Source organism: Ictidomys tridecemlineatus, chromosome 2 (genome assembly GCF_052094955.1).
Source record: "Ictidomys tridecemlineatus isolate mIctTri1 chromosome 2, mIctTri1.hap1, whole genome shotgun sequence".
NCBI lineage: Eukaryota > Metazoa > Chordata > Mammalia > Rodentia > Sciuridae > Ictidomys > Ictidomys tridecemlineatus.
Window position 1 is genome coordinate 15,215,242 of NC_135478.1, and position 19,628 is coordinate 15,234,869.

The 19,628-nt window shown below is 50.3% G+C and overlaps 3 protein-coding genes across 8 annotated transcripts; 1 reads left to right on the forward strand and 2 right to left on the reverse strand.

Annotated features, from left to right (window-relative positions):
- Nucleotides 1-318: 318 nt before the first annotated feature.
- Nucleotides 319-11,279, reverse strand: Borcs8 (BLOC-1 related complex subunit 8). Of its 4 annotated transcripts, none has more exons than XR_013434263.1 (8): nt 10,913-11,279; nt 8,003-8,115; nt 7,453-7,517; nt 4,522-4,632; nt 3,205-3,280; nt 2,549-2,717; nt 2,051-2,240; nt 319-1,343 (listed from the first exon to the last, which is right to left on the reverse strand). XR_013434263.1 is itself a non-coding variant. In XM_040290234.2 (6 exons), exons 1-5 carry the CDS (start codon nt 10,977-10,979, stop codon nt 3,247-3,249), a joined length of 390 nt encoding a protein of 129 aa, XP_040146168.1. In that variant the 5' UTR covers nt 10,980-11,270; the 3' UTR covers nt 319-1,343; nt 3,205-3,246. The 4 variants fall into 4 exon arrangements, 2 of the variants coding, with proteins under 2 accessions (XP_040146168.1, XP_005333019.1); XR_013434262.1 differs by having other exon boundaries at nt 2,549-2,727; XM_040290234.2 differs by lacking the exons at nt 2,051-2,240; nt 2,549-2,717 and having other exon boundaries at nt 10,913-11,270.
- A 448-nt stretch (nt 11,280-11,727) lies between these two features.
- On the forward strand, nt 11,728-17,779 carry Rfxank (regulatory factor X associated ankyrin containing protein). Of its 3 annotated transcripts, none has more exons than XM_021731487.3 (9): nt 11,728-11,949; nt 12,433-12,630; nt 14,120-14,200; nt 14,316-14,381; nt 14,639-14,739; nt 14,909-15,034; nt 15,463-15,529; nt 15,908-15,988; nt 16,074-17,779. In XM_021731487.3, exons 2-9 carry the CDS (start codon nt 12,453-12,455, stop codon nt 16,163-16,165), a joined length of 792 nt encoding a protein of 263 aa, XP_021587162.1. In that variant the 5' UTR covers nt 11,728-11,949; nt 12,433-12,452; the 3' UTR covers nt 16,166-17,779. The 3 variants fall into 3 exon arrangements, with proteins under 3 accessions (XP_021587162.1, XP_077894034.1, XP_013217321.1); XM_078037908.1 differs by having other exon boundaries at nt 11,728-11,938; XM_013361867.4 differs by having other exon boundaries at nt 11,729-11,949; nt 17,555-17,779.
- Nucleotides 17,097-19,311, reverse strand: Nr2c2ap (nuclear receptor 2C2 associated protein). The gene is made up of 5 exons (XM_078037909.1): nt 18,882-19,311; nt 18,634-18,724; nt 18,387-18,492; nt 18,241-18,309; nt 17,097-17,959 (listed from the first exon to the last, which is right to left on the reverse strand). The coding sequence occupies exons 1-5, from the start codon at nt 18,917-18,919 to the stop codon at nt 17,841-17,843; spliced, it is 423 nt and encodes a 140-aa protein (XP_077894035.1). The 5' UTR covers nt 18,920-19,311; the 3' UTR covers nt 17,097-17,840.
- Nucleotides 19,312-19,628: the final 317 nt, after the last annotated feature.

The window sequence follows — 19,628 nt, forward strand, 5'->3', positions numbered from 1 at the left end:
AGACCCCACAGCAGGCAGGGCCCCAAATTTGGTGGACCTGAGACTCCTCTCTCCCCCATAGAGTCATTTACAATGGCAGCACAGAAGCCTCCCGGTACACACTAGGAGGGCAGAGGGAGGGCTGAGTCCTGCTTCTTGGCGGTGGGAGACTCATTTCTCCATACTCCTGTATTCCAGATCCCCTTCATAAGGCCCAGTGTCCCAGTAGGACCCATTCTCTCCTTAGGAGCCTCTGGGCCTCCTCACCCCCCCCCCCACTGCCAAGCTGGGGAGTGTGCTTGAGATGCAGCCTGGCTACCCCAACAATTTATTCTGATCTTCCTGATACATTTTATTGGAACAAATAATTTAGGGGGCTAACATTTGCACACAATTGGCCTTGGAGGTGTACATACTGAGGACATGTGACACTGGAATTCACAGGACTCAGCACTGGCTCTTCTGGACTTAGCTGCAGGAATACGTTGAAGTAATTTTGGCAAAAGGGTAATTGAAGAATTGAAATGTGTTAACTTCAGGTACTTCAGGTACAGCTGGATCCAAGGCCCCATGAAATATTCTTAGATGTCCCTCCCTACCTATCCCGGTAGAATAAGCACAGGTCCTTCCTAAGCTTCCAGTAAAATTCAAGAAGCCCTCCAATTAGGTCACATTTATTTCCTGCTTTCCATTCTCCTCTTCTTCCCTCTCTCAGCCTATAGAACATGCTCAGTACAGCTTTCCTTGTCCAGATGGAGAAAGGGAGAACTAGAGAGGGCCAGCACCAGGCCCCACATCACACAGCATGTCAGAGGCAGGGCTAAGACCAAACTAGGAGGCTTAAGAGCCCAGGTCTGCTCTCAAACTGCATGACCTGACACAAGTCACACCATCTCTTGGAGCCTGTCATTTCCCATCTGTATTTTGGGGTGCTACCTGCCTCAAGAGGTTGTCTGAGAATGAAAGGAGAGAACTCATGAGGAGCATACCACACACAGTGGACACATAATCAGGATTATCATGGGGGCAATTATTGATCCAAGAGCAGATAAGAGTGTAGGAAGAAAAGGCATGTCTTGGGATGATTTTAGCTGGGCCTGGAGGTTTCAGCAGGAACAGGTCTGTGTTGTCCCCACTGGCTTGGTCTTTAATCCCTCTGGGTTGCACAAGGTGGTACCCAGGGGCCCAGCTCTGGTCAGGTTAGGCAGTGAGGAAGGAGTCTGAGAGGTATAGAGTTGTCCCATGAGGCGCCTGGGCCGAGGACCATGTGGAGGGGTCAGAGGGTCTGGGTGTGAATCTTGGTGCTTCCGGGCATGGGCCTCGACCCTGGGCTGTCTTGCTTCTCTGAGCCTCGGTTTTCTCTTCTGTAAAATGAGATGATATTGAGGGTCATGGGAGAGGAGAAGCAGGGGATGATTGATCTGTGAAGGTCTTTGAAGATCCTGGCAGGAGCAGCTTTGGGGAAAAGTGGAGGTGGAAGGCTCTGAGAGAAGGGAGCGGGTGGAGAAGGAAAAAGAGGTCTGAAGGGACAAAGGTGAGATCAGAAGCTTTGCACACAGTGGGATTTCAGTAGCAAAGGAAACAGGAGATGATACAGGAAAAGGAAGGGCAACAGTACAGTGTCCTTTATCAAGGGAGAGGGAGGAACCCGTGGGTGGGGATGTGATGGGGATGATGGGAGTGGAGGGTTGGAGGTGGGAGGTAGAGGATGGGTGTGGCCTAGAGCTGGCACGTAATGCTGTGGGTGGCACTGGGGCAGCTGCTAACCCTTCAGGCAGCCTTTCCTGCTTCAGGCCTTCCCAGATGGCCCCTAGGCAACCCCCAATCCATGATTCCTCATTGTTCCCTGGCCAACAGCCAAGCCTATGAGCAAGCACTTAGTAAGGACTCACTGGCTGACTGAAGTGCCCAATAAGTGCGGAGTGTGGTGCCCAGGGAGTACTCTCTGGACACAGGTGACCTCCATGGTCTCTTGGCTCTGGGTGCTGCAGCTGAGGGTGTGGGGCCTGTCTCAACTTGCTTTCCCTTAGCCTTTAAGAGGGCCTCATGACACAGAGGATAATCCCAGCACCTGGCCAACAGGTCCTCTGGATGCCTTGAATCTGCCATGTCTGCCCTCCGTGGGCACAGAACACATCGGTCTTCCTCAGGGATACTCTCCATGCAAGGTCGCTTCATCTTCCAGGATCCACCATCACCTGTGCAGCCCTCCCTACAAGACCCTGGGCCTGCTCACATCACTGAGCAGTGGGATACCACAACTGTGAAGCACAGGGGGGTGGGATGAGTGCTGCCTGCCTAGCACTTGGTCACCAGGAGCCCAGATGGCCTGCTGGAGAGGCCACAGGGAGCCTGGACCCCACAGCCAACACTCCAGTCAAGTGAGGCCACCTGACTATCTGGCTGCAGTTAAACTCTAATGAGTGTCCCCAGGAAGTGGCCAGCAGAACTGCTCAGCCAAATAACAGAATAGCATGTTTCTGTAACTATGTTTCTACTACAAGTTTTACAGAGTATTAAGTTTGGGGATTGTTTGTCATGTATAATAGCTAAGTGCTACAACACTCACCTGTTGTAGCCTGTGCCCTTGTAGTCACCTAATAGGTAACCTTTATAGAAGGAAAAAAATACAAGACCAGGGGGGCTGGGGCGGTGGCTCAGGAGGTAGCGCGCTCGCCGGGCATGCGTGGGGCGCTGGGTTTGGTCCTCAGCACCACATACAAACAAAGATGTTGTGTCTGCCAAAAACTGAAAAATAAATACTCAAAATTCTCTCTTTCTTTCTTGAAAAAAAATAAATAAATAAAGACCAGGGAAGGAGGGAACAGCAGGCAGGTGGTGCAGGAAGGATTCAGAGCTGTAGATATCGGCTCAATAAGGCTCAGCCTGAAAATGGGTATGTAAAGCAATCACCGGGCCCTGTCAGGAGAGAGGAAATGTGGGGTCCCTTCTGAGCTTTAGAGTGGGGGGACCTCTAAGGTCGGGACAAGGCCTGGATAAGAGGCAGGAAGATGGCAGAGAGAGGAAGATGAACTAAGAAGGTCCCTGAATAGCAGAGACCCTGCAGACACTCTGGGTCTGCAAATGTCTCCTCCCCACTCCCTGAAGCCACCCAGCAAGCCCAGTGAGAAGGCCCAGGGGGTTAGACAAGCAGGTCCCTGCTCAGATGCCAAGTGGGCAGGTTAGTTTAGAGCAGAAAAGCTCAAAGCCACCCTTGGCACTGACCTGGGTTGGGGGAAGACAGGGACCTTCAGGATTCTTCCAGGATCAGGCTGAGGAGGGCGGGGGCAGTTCCTCGGGGCTGAAATGAAACATGTGAGGCCCAAGTCAGAGGCCATGAGGCTGCTTAGCTAGGCTGGGGTTTGAGTTTACATCACACTCTGGTCCCTCAAGACTCCTGGCCTGGGCCCTCAGGGCATACATGGGACCATTGCCCACTTCAGAAGCAAAGGCTGGACTCACCCATGGGGGACTGGGTGCGTCACACTCAGTACTTGCAGAGAGAGGTGTGAACAGCACCTTACCACGTCTTTCAGAAGCACAAGCACTTTCGTAAAGCAGCACAAGTGGGGTACCGGAAAGCATTTGAAATCCAGCAGCTGGTTTTGGCTTTTGAGTGAACTCTAGTTCCAATTGCCAACACCAACCCAGCCTCATCTTTGCTGAAGAGCCAGCTCCGTCCCTCTCCTCCACCCTTGAAGGGAGGAAGGGGACACACCCACGACATACGGGCACAAGGCTTTTTGTTCTCAACAATTCTCATGTCTTAGTTATGAGAAACAGCAGATTTTTTTTTCTTTCTAAATGCCTGGTATGTGTGGGGGCATAAGTATATCAATCTCCAACCTGCAGAAGCCAAATGCATCCCAAGGTTGAAGTCCAGCTTATGGCCCAGGCACATGTGTTCAAATGTGTGTTTATTAAGTTATAATGAACATCAAAAACAAAAAGAGCTACTTTCAGCTCCCAAAACTCCCCCCAGTATTCAAGGACTGTGCTTTTCATTTTAGACTGTCTGGGCCTCGGCTCAAAGGCTCCCTCTGCTTGACTATAGCCTGGATAGGAGGAGGCCCCTGCCCACCTCTCTACCTTGCTCACTTATTCCAGCCCCCTGCCTCTTCGATGTTTCCCTAGCATGCCCAGTTCCAAGGTCTTCACACTCCCCACTCCCCACACCACCATCCCCCAGTCACCTCTGCTTGTGTTACCCAGTCCACCTCCTCCTGAGCCCCATGTCCCTTTGCTTCCTTCAAAGCACTGAGGAATGCTGTCATCCATTATATGTATACTTGGTTGCTGTGAGTCCACCTGTCTTGGTCACCACTGTGTCCTTAGTACCCAGCTCTGAACTGGGCACATAGCAAAGCTCAAGATGTAGGTGCTACAGATGCCAAAGTATAAGCAGAAGTCCCAGACATGGTGAAATAAGGAAAGGGAGTTTTATAAAAGAGCAAGAAGTGGCAGTTCCTGGCTGAGCTGGCAGATGGTTCTTATAGAGATGAGGCTGAGGGTGGCAACTGGGTAGGTGGTCCCAGGAGCTACCTGTGGCCCTGGGCAGTGGCATTCATGTGGTCTCGGATGCTGATGGCCTGTTTGAGCAGACCTTCGACGCTACGGAAGTAGACACTGCTGTCAACCAGGTTCTTGACGGCACTGAAATGGGAAGACAAGTCTGATCAGCTCTGCATGCATGCCAGTGTCCCACATGCCCCAACACTGGAGAAGGCCACTGCCATGTGCTCGGAGGAGGCCCTGGGTGGATCCAGAGCTCAGTGGGTACCTTGGTGATTCCCTGGACCTCCCTCAGGATTCAGATGTTGGATTTCTGTGCTACACATGAATACCACTGTGACAGAGTACATAATGGCAAGACACAACTTTCATTTTACCTATAAAACTAAAGTTTTAAAGGTGGTATAAACATGTAAAGATGGCCTCAAAAATATCCCAGTAGGGCTGAGGGCTGCAGCTCAATGGTAGATAGAGCTCATGCCTAGAATGCCTGAGGCATCCCTAGCACCATAGAAAACAATGACAAAAGACATCATTTTCTTTTTAAGAAACATGCTCCTGCCTTTGAAGGACACTTATCAGCTCAGCAGGGAGAAGATAGAAAGGTGAGTTTAGACTGAATCACAATAAGCCACCATCAATTAGGGATACTGACTACAAAGCTTCATTAAGTTCTGGCATTGGTGTCACAACTGATAAATGAACACCCTTCCAAAGGCCACCAGAGAAAAACATTTACAAAGTTGTTCAGTGTCTTGCTGTGCCAAAAAGTTGCTTGAGTGGCATCATCTGTAGAAAAAAACAAAAGTGTCATTTTATTTTTATTTCTGTGGTGTTGGGGATGGAACCCAGGGCCTTGTGAATGTGAGGCAAGCACTCTACCACTGAGCTACACTCCCAGCCCCAAAGAGTCATTTTAAATTTCTCCTATTAAAAAACAAAACAAAACAAAAAAGAGGGCTGGGGATCACTTTGACCTGTGAAAGAGAAGGGCTCAGTGTGCACAGGTCTGGCTGGAATCCTTTCATGCACAAGGCCCTGGGGTCAATCCCTAGCACCACTACTGAGATAAAAAAGATCACTCCCATTTATTATCAGTCAAGAACATTCGTGAAAATGGCAAATGAAATTGGGGTGCTGGTTGTTACCCCTGATTATGCTTATGCTAAATAGGCTGGCTTGTGGCCAAAGTTGTAAGATGGTGGTAAAAGGTGAATCTTAACTGGCTCATCTTTTCTTGTTTTGTTTTATGGCTGTTATGCTTTAGATGTGAAGTGTCCCCCAAAAGCTCATGAATGAAACAATGCAAGAAAGTTCAGAAGAGAAAAGATCAGGTTATGAGAACCTTAACCAAATCAGTGCAGTGATACACTTGAAAGGATTAACTGGGCAGGATTAACTATAAGCATGAAGGGTGTGGCTGGAGGCAGTGGGTCACTGGGACATGCCTTTTGGGGTTTATATTTCGTCCCTGGTGAGGAGAGTTCTCTCTCCCCTTTCTGGTTGCCATGTACTGGGCTGCTTTCCTCCTCCCACCTTCCTGCCATGATAATCTGCCTGACCTAGAGCCCAGAGCAATGGAGTCAGCCCTCTATGGCTTGATACCATGAGCTCCAAATAAACTTTGTTTTTTCAGGACTTTCAGGCACAGTGGTTAAGAAGCTGACTAAAACAGTGATGCTGAGAATGAAATCCAGGCTCTCTCACATAGTAGGCAAGTGCTCTACCATGAAACTATAATTCCAACCCTTAATTCACTCTTTTTTTTTTTTTAATGGTGCTAGGGATTGAACCCAGAAGTGTTCTACCACTAAGCTACAGCCCCAGCCCTGCTTGTTAAATTGTCAAGGTTGGGCTCAAACTCCTGAACCACTGGAATTATAGTATGTGCCACTGGGCCTAGCTTAATTCACTCATCTTAATGTCACCAAATGAAGTCAGCTTTTCTTGTGTTTGATTGTCCATCTTGATAAACATCTTGCTAATACAAGTTCACCACTGAACCATTTTCCTGAATTTCTAGACCATTTTTTAACATCTTTCAATTTTATACCAACCATTTAATACTGCTGATCTGTTTGAAACAAAAGATATGGGACATGATAGGGGTATAGCTCAGTGGGTAGGGCACGTGCCTAGCATGTAGGAGGCCCTGGGTTCTATCACCAGCACCAAAAAAAATGAAAAAAAAAAATTAGGAGCTGAGGATGTGGCTCAGTGATAAAGTATCTGTTCATTAGCATTCTCAAGCCCTGAGTTCCACTCCCAGCAACAAAAATAAAACAAAAATAGGGCTGGGGATGTGGCTCAAGCGGTAGCGTGCTCGCCTGGCATGCGTGCGGCCCGGGTTCCATCCTCAGCACCACATACAAACAAAGATGTTGTGTCTGCCGAAAACTAAAAAATAAATATTAAAAAATTCTCTCTCTCTCTCTCTCAAAATAAAAAATAAATAAAATAAAGGTCCATTGACAACTAAAAAAATATTTTAAAATAAATAAATAAATAAAACAAAAATAATAACTTGACTCAGGAATTTTAATTTCTTGCCTTCGTAGCAAAATTTGGTTTGTCCATGCAATGAATCTGTGGAATTTTCCATTTACTACAAATGTAACCTGGAGATTTAGAGAAAGCTAAATAAAAAGCTAAAGAGCCTTATTTGTGTTTTTGGCCCACCCCCAGCTGTCATTCACTCTCTAGCCTGGCTGGGAGTGGAAAATGCTGGGGGCCCTTCCCAGAATCCTTTTATCACTCTGACCTGTGAAAGACAGGGGTTCAGTGTGCACAGGTCTGGCTGGAATCCACCAGGTGGCCAGGTGAGTCATGATGCAGCAACCACATCTCCATTAGGGTGAATTGGGCAGGGCAGAGCTCATGGGGTAGCAGGCTGGGAATGCCCCTGAATGCCCAGAGGCCAGAGTAGTGCAGGCTGGCCAGGTAACGGGGACTGTGGCTCACCTGCAGGCGTACTCTACAGTGTAAATGGCTCCCTGGCTCTGCTCTTCCCACCGCTGCATGTCCGCCTGAGGGAGTTGAGGGGAACTGTTAGTAGGGGAGGTTACCTCCCAGAGGGCTCCTCCCAGTTGTTTCTCTACTTTCTTTTAGTGGTGTGGGGAGTAGAGCCCAGGCCCTCAAGCATGCTAGGCCAGCACTCTACCACTGAGCCACACCCCCAGTGACCAGAGACTTTTCATCCTGAAACTCCCTTTTCTCCATGGATGTTCTGGAACAACTGGACACCACACCTCAGGACCTTTGCAATGGCTGTTCCCTTCACCTGGGACACCCTTCCCTGGGGTTTTCAGTTATTATTCAGGTTATAACTAATGCAGACTGTGACGTCTCCTTGAAAACCTGCCCCAGATCTATCCACCAATGGTTTGACCTGACTCAGCTACCACATACCTCCTTGCTGGTGCCCCAACTTAATTCCTGCCCTAACAGCCCCTGTTCCACACCGCAGGCACCAAAAGAGGCCCATTGCAGAGAGAGGCTGGTGGGGGCTTACCTTGTGCTGGGCCAGCTCAGGCAAAGAGCGGCGCACATGCTCCTGCAGCCGGTACAGGGCCACAGATGGCTCGTTGGCCAGGACATAGACGCTCTCAGTGAACTTGTCCGTGACTGAGTCCAGGGTCAACAGTCAGTAGGGAGGGGGAAGGGACAAGAGGACAAAACATTAGGCTTCTGTTTGCTCAACTGTGAGCCCAGTTAGAATAGAGAGGAGCACCTAGTATTACCCCAGCAGCTGTGTCACCTGAAGCCACAGGGATGGGCAGGAGACAGAGCAGGACTGTCATACTATGAATTTGGTCTTTTCCCTTCCAAACAACCTTGTAGTTGATCTGCCCACTCAGATCCCCTCAAACTCCCCTTAACCCAATGAGAAGCCTGATAATGTCTGCAGGACCCAAAGGGTCTGGAAGCCTCCATCCCTGTATGGCCCTTAGTCATGACTGACCAGTGCAGCATATGCAAGCCTGTGTCTGTCCCTCAGTGAGTGCTGGGACAACTTGGAGGCATATATATCCTTATAAGCCCCCCTGAAGGACCAGGCAGAGATCTCCCTCTGTGGACTTTACCTGAGGTCACCCTTAACCCCATCCTGTTTCCCCTTCTTCCTTGCACATTCCTCCTGGTAATTAATGGCACACACATCTTCTCCCAGGTCTGCTTCAACATAAGGCATTCCTACACAGCCAGTAATTTGCACTCTTCCTATCCCATCATGAATCTGCTAGTTTTACCACAAAACAAAGCCCATGTCTCACCTGACTCTTTTTCTATGCAGCACAGGGGAAAACCCAGGGCCTGGTGCATTCTAGGCAAGTGCTCTAATCACATCATAGACCTCAGTGAGTGACCAGGCATGACAGTTCCCTGCCCGGATGCTAGACCCATTTCCTCAGTGGTCTCCCCTACTTCTCCTCCTGCCAAGTTCAATCTCCATGTAGCAGATGAAGTGAACACCAAAGGCACATATCACATGTCTTTCCTTGCTTAAAACCCTTCCCATGGCTCCTACTAGTCAGAGAATAAAATCTGTTTCTCTTATCATGGCTCATAAGGCCCCACGTGTTTTGCTTCTGGGTGATGTTAACCTCCCTGCCCTGTACCTTCAACAGTTTTCAAAAGTTTGAAAAGATAGTGGAAACATTCTGTAATTAATACTGTCCAAAATGGTGGCCACTAGCTAATGTGGCTACTGACCACCTGAAATGTTGCAAGTGTGGCTGAGGAACTCAATTTTCAATTTTACCTAATTCTAATCACTTCAAATTTAAATACTCACATGAGACCAACAGTTACTATATCACAGCCCAGCTCTGAACAAGTTGCCACCACCGGGCCTTTGCACCTATTTCCTACTTTGAGATATCCTTTCCCTATTAGCTCCTATTTATCCCTCAAAGTCTCAGCTCAAATGTCATACCCTGGGCAAGGTTCTCCCTAACACCAACTTTCTTTTTTTTTAATATTTTATTTTTTTAGGTGTAGATGGACACAACACAATGCCTTTATTTTTATGTGGTGCTGAGGATCGAACCCAGGTCCTGCCCATGCTAGGTGAGTGCTCTACTGCTTAGCCACAATCCCAGCCCCCTAACATCAACTTTCAATCAGCTGTACCCTCTCCCTCATTCAGGACCTCACCTTGTTGTTCATTTCTCTTATATCTATTGTGATTTATTACTTTACATGTTGACAAGAAAAAACAAAGATTGAATTCATGAGGCAGGGGCCTAAGTCTGTTTCCTCATCCGTAAAAATTAAATAATAGTGCCCATCATCCGTTTTGCTACAGAGGTAGATCCAGTGCTGTTGTCCATGTGACTGTCATGGTGAGAACTTAAGAGTCAAGGGAAGCCACACAGGACTCTGATCTATGTGGGTTGGTCTAGCTCACCACTGTGTCCTGAATGGAGGGAGAAGAGGGGGAAAAGGAATTTAAAGGGTGACTGGCCTGGTCCTTCCATAACAATGTCCCTTCTGTTGTTCTAAACTCTTATGAGCATGTGCAAGGACATGATGGTAGCAGGGGGGACAAAAGGAGGTCGCTTATACAATCCCAAGTGGGCAATGCATACTTTTTCTTCAGCTTGGCCCCAGGGAAAAAGAGGGTAACTTTTTCCCTTTTGTCCTCCTGGATTGAAAATTGTAGCATAGTAGTAATTCATAACGTATTTTTAACGAGAAAAGAGAATTAAATGTACTTGTATCTTCTAAATAATTAGAAGTACCTTGTGAAATAACGTTTATAATTTTAAAAGCTTGTGAGGACTGAGGGTGTAGCTCGGCGGTAGAGTGCTTGCCTAATATTTGAAACCTCAAATTCGATACCTAGCACCAAACATTTTTAAAATATGTTTTTCAAAAATAAATGTAAGCCGGGCGCAGTGGCACACGCCTGTGATCCCAGCAGCTCGGGAGGTTGAGACAGGAAGATCTCGAGGTCAGAATCAGCCTGGATAAGGAGGAGATGCTAAGCAACTCAGTGAGACCCTGTCTCTAAATAAAATACAAAATAGGGCTGCGGGTGTGGCTCAGTGGTTGAGTGCCCCTGAGTTCAATCCCTGGTACCCCCAGCCAATAAAAAATAAGATAAAAATAAAAGTAGCTCGTGGCACTCCAACTATACGATTTAAGGACACTAACCGCACAGCGATTACCACTCCTCTAACATTCTTCCAATTTATTACCAATATCCGGTTATTGACACGCCACAACAATCCTACGAGGAAATATACCCCCTCCCATCTACAGATATCAAAACGAAGCACAGAGATTTTAAAGGTTTCAAAACTAGTCAGTGGGCGAGCTTGCATTCCATGACAGTTCAGTCACTGCCCACCACCACACTCCCTCCGTGCCTCTGCCATGTCGGCCCTTTCTCAATTCGAGTCTCCAAGAGTTTCTGTACCCCTCCATCCGGTCCGGGGCCCTGCCCCACCTTTCTTCCCCTTGAGCTGCATCTCTGGTTCCTCCATAGCGACGGCAGCTAGCAGAACCAGAGAACAGGAACAGGAAGTCCAGAGGCTGGGACTTCTGCTTAAACTTTCCCTGCGGAAACTGGACGCGGCAGGCCTCCAGTTCCGACTTGCCCTGCCTGCTCCTCCTCCTCCAGGGACAGGAGAGGGGCTTAAAGTGAGAGATTAAGGGGAAAGAGGTGCCCTGAGGGCGGTTGAGGAGGAAGAGATACCCCTGAGACACCAGGTGGAGAGGCAAGAACTCTCAATTCCCAAACCCCCTTTGCCCTCAGCAGTCGAGTTGGAAGAAAAACACCACGCATCGCCCACTTAGGACCTAAAAATGCCCTCCTTTTCCCCCCCTACTGCCACTAAGTCCCTCCCTGCACAAGTTCATAAGTTCCTAGTAATACAGAAAGGATTGTGTTATGAAAGGGGACAACAGATCTAAGTCGTCCCTTTAAATTTCAGACGCCCCGCCCTCTTCTCCCCACGCCTCGGTCTAAGAAAGCTCCGCCTGTCGACTCGTACTGGAGCCGATTGGTTTCTTGTGAAAAATCTGTGGGCGGAGCTGGGAATGAGGAAGCACAAGCGCAAGGAATTTTTCAGAGATCTCTGAGGCCCCGCCCTCCGCGCCCAGCCAAACTGCTGTGCAGAGAACGCGCAGGCGCAACTGCGCCGGTTAGGCACCGGCGGAAGCCACGCCCCTCCCCAAAGTCTTAAAGGGCTAGAAGCTTATCCTGCTGCTCCGGCTCTTTCGCACTTTTGGGGGGCGGGGGTGCGCAGGCGCAGTGGGGGAGTATTGAGGTGGGGGTAGCAGTCGCGTATCAAGTTGCGCACTGTCCGGATAGAGAAAACCCGAGCGTTGAGGGTCCGGACTCCAACCTGCTCCCCGCTACATCCATTGAAGGAGAAAAGTTTATGAATTGGGTCCCCAAGTTTTGGGGGACCCGTGCTTACTGCGCTGGGGGACAGAGGAGGTGAGTAGGAGGTGAGTGGACCTTCCGGATCGGTTTGAGAGGCGCCGGTGGGACTGGAAACAATCGCATCTTTTGTTGAGCCCTAACTCATTTCGGGGTACCCCCACCAAACAACCAGAGGGAATGTTTATTGAGCTCTAGCTGCATCAGGCGTTCTACTGTGCTATTTATGGGCATGATTTCTTTTATGCCTCATTCCTTCCTTTTATTGAGGAGGAAACTGAGGCTCAGCAAGGTTAAATCACATGCCCTAGTTTTCAGTCAATAGGGGGGGGGGTGGTGGTGGTGGATTAGAACCCTGACAGCTGATTTCAGAGCCCAGGCATTAAAGCATGGATGTTGCAGGTGTCTTGATGGTGGGGAAGAGTGGGCCTATAAAGTAGCTGGACTCTGATTTTAAAATCCAAACACTGGCCATTATTCTGAATCTCAGTTTAGCCACCCCATAAGTGACTACTTAATTAAGTTGCTGCTAACTATCTATTCCCTTCTAGCGGTTCCACCAGCTTTCCCTATGGATCCCACCCAGCCTGCAGAGGACCTCATTCTGACCCAGCAGTCTCCCACCCCAGAACTTGGGGACCCTGAAGACCATGGTATTGAAACCCCGGATGGCTCAGACACTGTAGTCCTTAGCCTCTTCCCCTGCACCCCAGAGCCTGAAGCAGATGCCAGTGTCTGTTCACTACAGGGTAAGATAGCACCTCTGGAATTGGCTCCCTGGGATTTGATGATGGTGGGATGTTGAGCCCCAGATGAAACTTCTGTCTTTGTGACCCACTACTTAGGACATCTTCTCTCTTCCCTCCACCTTCCAGGAGTGGTTTATTTGTTTTTTACAACTTTGTTTTCTGGGGTTTTGTTTTTGTTTGGGTACTGGGAATTAAATCCAGGGGTGCTCCACCACTGAGCTACATGCCTATTCCTTTTTATTATTTATTTTGAGACAGGGTCTTACCAAGTTGCCCAGGCGGGCTTCAGACTTTGCTCTTCCTGCCTTAGCCTCCCAAGTAGCCAGATTGCAGGTGTGTGCCCAGCTGTTACATTTTGTTATTGTGGCAAAAATATATATAACCTGAAATTTACTGTTAGAATCAGAATTGCAGTACAATCCAATGACATTTAGCACATTCACAATGTTGTGCAACCATCATCTCTATCTAGTTCCAGAATATTTTCATCACCCCAATAGGAAACCCTGTTATCATGACCAGTCACTCCTTATTTCCCCTCTCTCAGCCCCTAACAATCAATTATCTGCTTTCTATCTGTATGGATTTGCCTGTTATAATTGTCTTTATCAATGAAATTGTACACTAGATGGACTTTTGTGTGTGGTTTCTTTCATTCATCATGTACTCAGGATTCATCGTGTTGTAACATGGATCACAGGATCAGGCCTTGATTCCTGTTCATGGCTGAATACTACTCCATTACTATTCTCTGACCTCAAGCCTCCTGAGTTGCTGAGATTGCCGGTGTGCACCACTGCGCCTGTGGGCCACCTTTTGTTTATCCATCATCCATTGGTTGACACCTGGGTTGTTCCCCTTTTGACTACTGTGAATCCTTCTGTTATGTTGGTGTACCAGTTTTTGTTTGAACACCTGTTTTCATCTCTTTGGCATGGATATGTAAGCAAGGAATTTGGGGTCAAATGGTGACCCTGTTTAACTTATTGAGAAACTGAGGGTTACTTTTTGAGTAAAGTCCTTGAAAGTATCTAATTTTTCTCATCCCAGGATCTTTGTGTGGGAATGCTTTCCCCAACATTCGCCTAATGCTAGTTTCTTGGACTTGCCAGGATGTGACTTGGCATCAACCCAGAGCCACTACCCTCAACCATTTTGTCTGAAATGGACCCTCCTCCTGCCTCTTCCTTTCTAGCTCCTTTTATTGACTTTTTATTTCTTCTGATGATTTATTTCAACTTGCAGCTTTATTCTGTTCCATTTGATGCATTTGCCTGTGGGCTCATTGAATGCAGGGACTTTGTTTTGTGAGCTGGGAACATCACCAGGCCTGGAGAACAAAAATGAACCTGGGTGCCCAAGCGGGTGGAGTGAGGAACCCGTAGAGTCTCAGGCACAAACTTTGGTAGATCTGAGCCTCGAGGATCTGTCTGGAAGCCCCAGTGACATGTACCAAGGGGAACCTGAGACCCTTCCTCTCTCCCGACAGGCAGCTCCCTGAAGCACTCTACGACCCTCACCAACCGGCAGCGAGGGAATGAGGTCTCGGCCCTGCCAGCCACCCTAGACTGTGAGTAGGGCCTAAGGATGGTGGGAGGAGCTGAGAGGAGCCATTTTGAATGGGTAAGCTGAGGTGCTGAGAGGCCACGGATTAAGAGAGGACTCTGCCTCTTTCTGGCCCCCAGCCCTGTCCATCCACCAGCTTGCTGCCCAGGGGGAGCTGAGCCAACTGAAGGAACACCTGAGGAAAGGTGCGTGTCCACACACACGTGCTGGCCTGTCTGGTGCGTGCACATGGGCTCTGCATGCCCACTCACAGTGATGATGGCCGTGAGTGCCCGCACGTGTGCCTGTGTCCACACGTGCATGTGAGTATGTCCTGTGCGTGCATCCACATGTGTTTAACTCCCTGCCACGTCCAACCCCAGGCCCTGTCTTATCCCTACTCTGGTGACATTGGGGAGAGAGGGCAGGGGTGCCATCCGATGATACCACTCCCACCTGCCAGGTGACAACCTCATCAACAAGCCGGATGAGCGTGGCTTCACTCCCCTCATCTGGGCTTCTGCCTTTGGAGAGATCGAGACCGTCCGCTTCTTGCTCGAGTGGGTGCGTCTCAGCCTAGTTGGGGGCTTCCTGGGGACCTGAGGGCTGGCTGAAGTTTCAGCTTCTTCTTCTGGTTCCTTGTCCATGAGATGGGGCTGCTCTGTTGGGGGACTCTAGGATCCCAGGGAATGTCCCCATGTCTCCCATCACTACCCACTCTGCTCCCCCCCAGGGTGCCGACCCCCACATCCTTGCCAAGGAGCGGGAGAGCGCCCTGTCGCTGGCCAGCATGGGTGGCTACACGGACATTGTGGGGCTGTTGCTGGAGCGTGACGTGGACATCAACATCTATGACTGGGTGAGGTGCCACCCACCCAGGCCCCTCAGGGCTGCTTGACCTCCATTTCTGCCCTTTAATATTTATGGAGCATCTGGAAGGTTCTGGGCCTGTTCTGGGTGCTAGGAACACACAAGACTCAGTCTCACATCTTGTATAGCTCCCAGTCTGGGGAAGACAGACACATAAACAGGCAATGGAGAGATAATGAATAGTACTGTGAAGGCAGGCGCACAGGCAGCCCCAGGAACTCAAAAGTGGCCACGGTGGGTCAGGGAGGGCTTCATGGAGGAAGGGACATCTAAGTTGAGAAACAGAGAAGGAGAAAGATGGGTGAGGTGATGAGCAGGAAGAGGTACCATATTGAATTGAAGCCAGAGATTTTGAGGCATGGTGAGGAGTGGAAAAAGATAGAGCATTCGTTTCTCCATGCCTTCACCTTCCAACAGAATGGAGGGACACCACTGCTGTACGCTGTGCGTGGGAACCACGTGAAGTGTGTTGAGGCCTTGTTGGGTAAGTAAGAGTAGAGACCAGCCCAGGAGGCCCCAGGTCCCCATCTGGCCCTGTGGGAACCCTGAGCTCTTGAATGGCTTGTCACGACCTGCTTTACTTGGAGGTGGATTTGGAGCAGGAGGTGGTAGGAGAGCATGGGGGTCTGGGTCTGGCTGAGTCGAGCCCCTGCTCTCTCAGTCTCAGGGCCTCCAGAGCCATAATCTTTGGAGGAGACTGAAGCTTGAAGAGGCCAGACCCTTGTCCAAGGTCATGCAAACAATGGGCCAACGCATGGCTGTACCATGAGGCATCTCCACTGGCCCTCTTGAGTCCCCAAGTCCCATTCTGGGCTTCTAGTCCCAGGCCCAGCCCCACCCCAGTGTCTGCTCTGCTTTGCAGCCCGGGGTGCTGATCTCACCACTGAGGCAGACTCTGGCTACACCCCTATGGACCTCGCCGTGGCTCTGGGATACCGGAAAGGTAGGCCTGAGACATGGGGTAGTGGTGAGGACTCGTAGGTGGCTGACCACAAATGGATACATGGGACATCTCCCTCACTTGTTAGATGCCGGCAGCAAGTGTGTTCATGTTAGCAGACATGGAGCACCACTGTGTCCCTGGCCCGAGCACATCCTGGCTCTCGGTGCTGTTACCTGAGAGGATAGACATACCAGTGCATACCAGTAACCAGAGCCATGAGGGGGAGCATAAGCACCGAGAAGCCCAAAGGAGGCCCCAACCCAGCCTTGATGGGCATCTGTCTTAATGTACCTTAGTCCATTTTCTTTTGCTATAACAGAATATCGGAGACTGGGTAATATATAATATAAAGAAAAGAGACTTATTCTGGCTCATGGATCTGGAGGTTGGAAAACCCAAGATTGGGTGCCCTCATCTGGTGAGGGCCTCATATTGCTGCGCCTCAGTGGAAAGTAGAAGGGCAGCGTGTGTGTATAAGAAGCAAAACATGAAGGACAGCCTTGCTTTAAAATTTAAAACAACCTGTTCTCACAGTAAACAACCCAGACCCATGATAGTGAGAAAGGCATTGATCCATTCATGAAGGTTCTGCCCCCACAACCCAAATACCTCCTAGTAGGCCCCACCTCCCAACACCGCTGCATTGGGACCAAGCCTCAAGGTGTATTTACTAGAGACAGCAGATCCCAAGTTTCAGCTTATGCACACCTGCCTGTGCATGTGGGTGCGCTTGTGCACACAGGCCACACACCAGACAGCAAGGTGGTCAGGGTGGGCTTCTGGGGGGCTTTAGAAGGACTGCACTGTGTCCAAATAAGTGAAGGATACAGAAGCTTACCAGGGCCAGAACACCAAGAGGGAACTGGGCTGGGCCACAGTGCATGGGGCCATGGAGCCCGATCCTGTCCATGGCAGGAGGTAGGTATGAGCAGGGGCCATAAGCAAACCCAAGTTTGACATGGGAACATCCTGACCACCCATCCTCTTGGTTGGTGGAGGATGGGCTCAGGAAATATCCTACCTCCCTTTGGAGAGTTTTATTCTATGAGACGGAAATCATCCCTCACAGACCCTATATTAATATTTTCATAAAAACCACACTCACCCATTTTGTTTGGTAAGAAGTCTTTTATAACTCCAAAAGGCTCAAGAAATGCATTACAAGGCGAGCCTGGGCAACTTAGTGAGACCCTGTCTCAAAAATAAGAAGGGATGGGGCTATAGCTCAGAGTGCCCCTGGGTCTGATTCCTGGTACCACAAGGGGGCAGGGAACGAATTTCTAAGGCCAAGAGTGGTAGAGCACTTGCCTGTCCCGTGAGGCCCCAGCACTAAAGAAAGAAAGAGAAGGGAGGAAGGAAGAAAGGAAGGGAATTTTTACAAACTCAGGGGAAGCTGAGGTTTCTGGGAGGGGCACGGATCCTGTTGTCTGTATAGGGGGTCTTCCATCCAGGCCCCAGTGCTGTAAAGCCCTGGTTCATCCCTAGGGCAACGGTGCAGGTAGGGATGGTGCCTGTTGACTCTGCAGCTTCCTTTCCAACGGCTGCCTTTTCCCCACCTGTCTCCAGTGCAACAGGTAATCGAGAACCACATCCTCAAACTGTTCCACAGCAACCTGGGGCCCACTGACCCGGAGTGAAGGCTGCCTGGTGGGGACGCAGACACTCAGGGAACCAAATGGTCGGCCCAGAGCTGGGAGGACCCAGAACTGGCTTCAAAGGCAGCTCCTGGACAGGCAGTGGGAGGGGACCTTTCCCAAGAGGAACCAATAAACCTTCTGTGCAGAAATTAAAGGACTTTGCTGTGATTCCCTGAGGGGCTTCCTTGAGAGGTGTGCCCCCACCCCCAGAGGTCTCAGACCTTCTTCTCCCCCAGCACTCTCAAGTGGTAGATGACTACACGGCCAAAAAAGTCAGTGGTGTCTTCAAATGTCACCTTCAAGCGGTCCACCTCAGCAGCCGGCACAGAGAATGTTTGAGCACAAGCAGTCAAGGGAAATGGTGGGGCTTTGTTTTCCACCCTCCATTCCCTACCTTTCCCAAACCCAGCTCAGACCCCATTAGTGTGCTAGGTGACCCTAGCAAGATGTGAACCCCTCTGAGCATCACACAGAGCAGACCCATTTTCCAGATTATGCAGTGGAGACCCGGAGGTCACTTTTCAAAATATCATGGCAAGTTTCCCATTCAGGTCTAGGTGGGCTCAAAGCTTTTAGAGGCATAGATCCTCCCACCCCAGAGGCCAGGACAGGATATCTGAAGGGAGTTGTTGTCCTCGGGGTAGAAGTCCACAATGTGGTGGAGGGCCTCACTCCCCTGTGACCCTGCAGCAGAGAAAGGTGCATACAGTGAGTACAGGATATCCCCCCTGGAACCCCCGCCTCCCAGGACCTTCCAGTACCTTCCAGGCGGGCCAGGCGACTGGAAAAGCCCCCCTGGAACTGGATCTGCAGCTGGGAGACACAGATGCGCTGAGGAAATTCCAGTGTCACCCACTGGCAGGGGCCCTAAAAACAGACGGGAAAACTGAGGCCCACGATCACTCCGCGATGGGAGCGTGGCTATGCCTGACTCACAGCACAGAGTCCTTCCCTGCCCACCTCGGGTTCCCCCAAGTTCTCAAGGCACTCTGGACCTCCGCACCTCACCTGGTCCGAGTTCCAGCACGTCTCTTCGTCTTGGTCAAAAAGATACTTCTTTCCAAACTGCCGGCTGTTGCGATTCAGCACCGAGCTCACCCTCGGAGGCACCAGGTCGAAGAAGGGTTAAGCTCAGTTCTGGGCGCCACCGCCACCCCCCCACGGAGCCCGAGCCCGCCCCCTCCCCGCCACAGGTCCTTCCGCCACCCCAGTGCCCACTACCCCTGGACTCGCCACCGGGGCTCTCGGGCTCTCACCTGCTCACTGTCTCCGGACAAACCAAAGAGTGGGTCATCTTGGTTCTCCAGGGCCTCGCGAAACCCAAGGCTGGACTCTGCTGGACTCGGGTCCCAATCCCGGCGCCACCTCAGCCAAGGCGGCGTCACCTAGGCTACACCCCTAGTTTGCAGGTCCTCATGTAACTAGGGACCAAGAGCAGCCACTCTCTCTGACGCCCAAGTCCTAAATGTCGCCTCGATCACCCCCTTGCTGGAAAAATTGGAGGCTCAGGGAAGACGCCGATGGCCAGGGACCCGGCCTTTCACAGCGGATCCAAGGAAAGGAAACAGGTTCCCCCGGGGTTTGGGGGGCGCCCCTCCCCGCCTGAGCCTCACTTTCCCGGTCAGTAGCTTTAGGAACCAGAGACCGGGACCAGGAACCGCGTGGGCATAGCGCATGCGCAATGTGACTTGGGCTCCGCCCAGCCACTGCTCCTGGGGCGGGGCGGGGCTGGACGCTGGCCCCTTCGTGACCGCCTTTTAAAGGGCTCTCGCCCTGTGGTTGAGGTTCCCCTTGGATTTGGAAGAATGCAAGTTGTGTGTCACCTGGCACCATTTCTTGGTGAAAATGCCGGCTATAAAGTATTGGTTTTTCAAATCCCACAAACTTCCTATAATCATGTCTTCTTACTGGGGGAGTCTGCTAACCTCCAATACAGGCTGGGAACTCCTGCGCCTCACTGAGTCAGAGAGGCTAATGGAAGAGTTGAGGAAGAGACTATGATG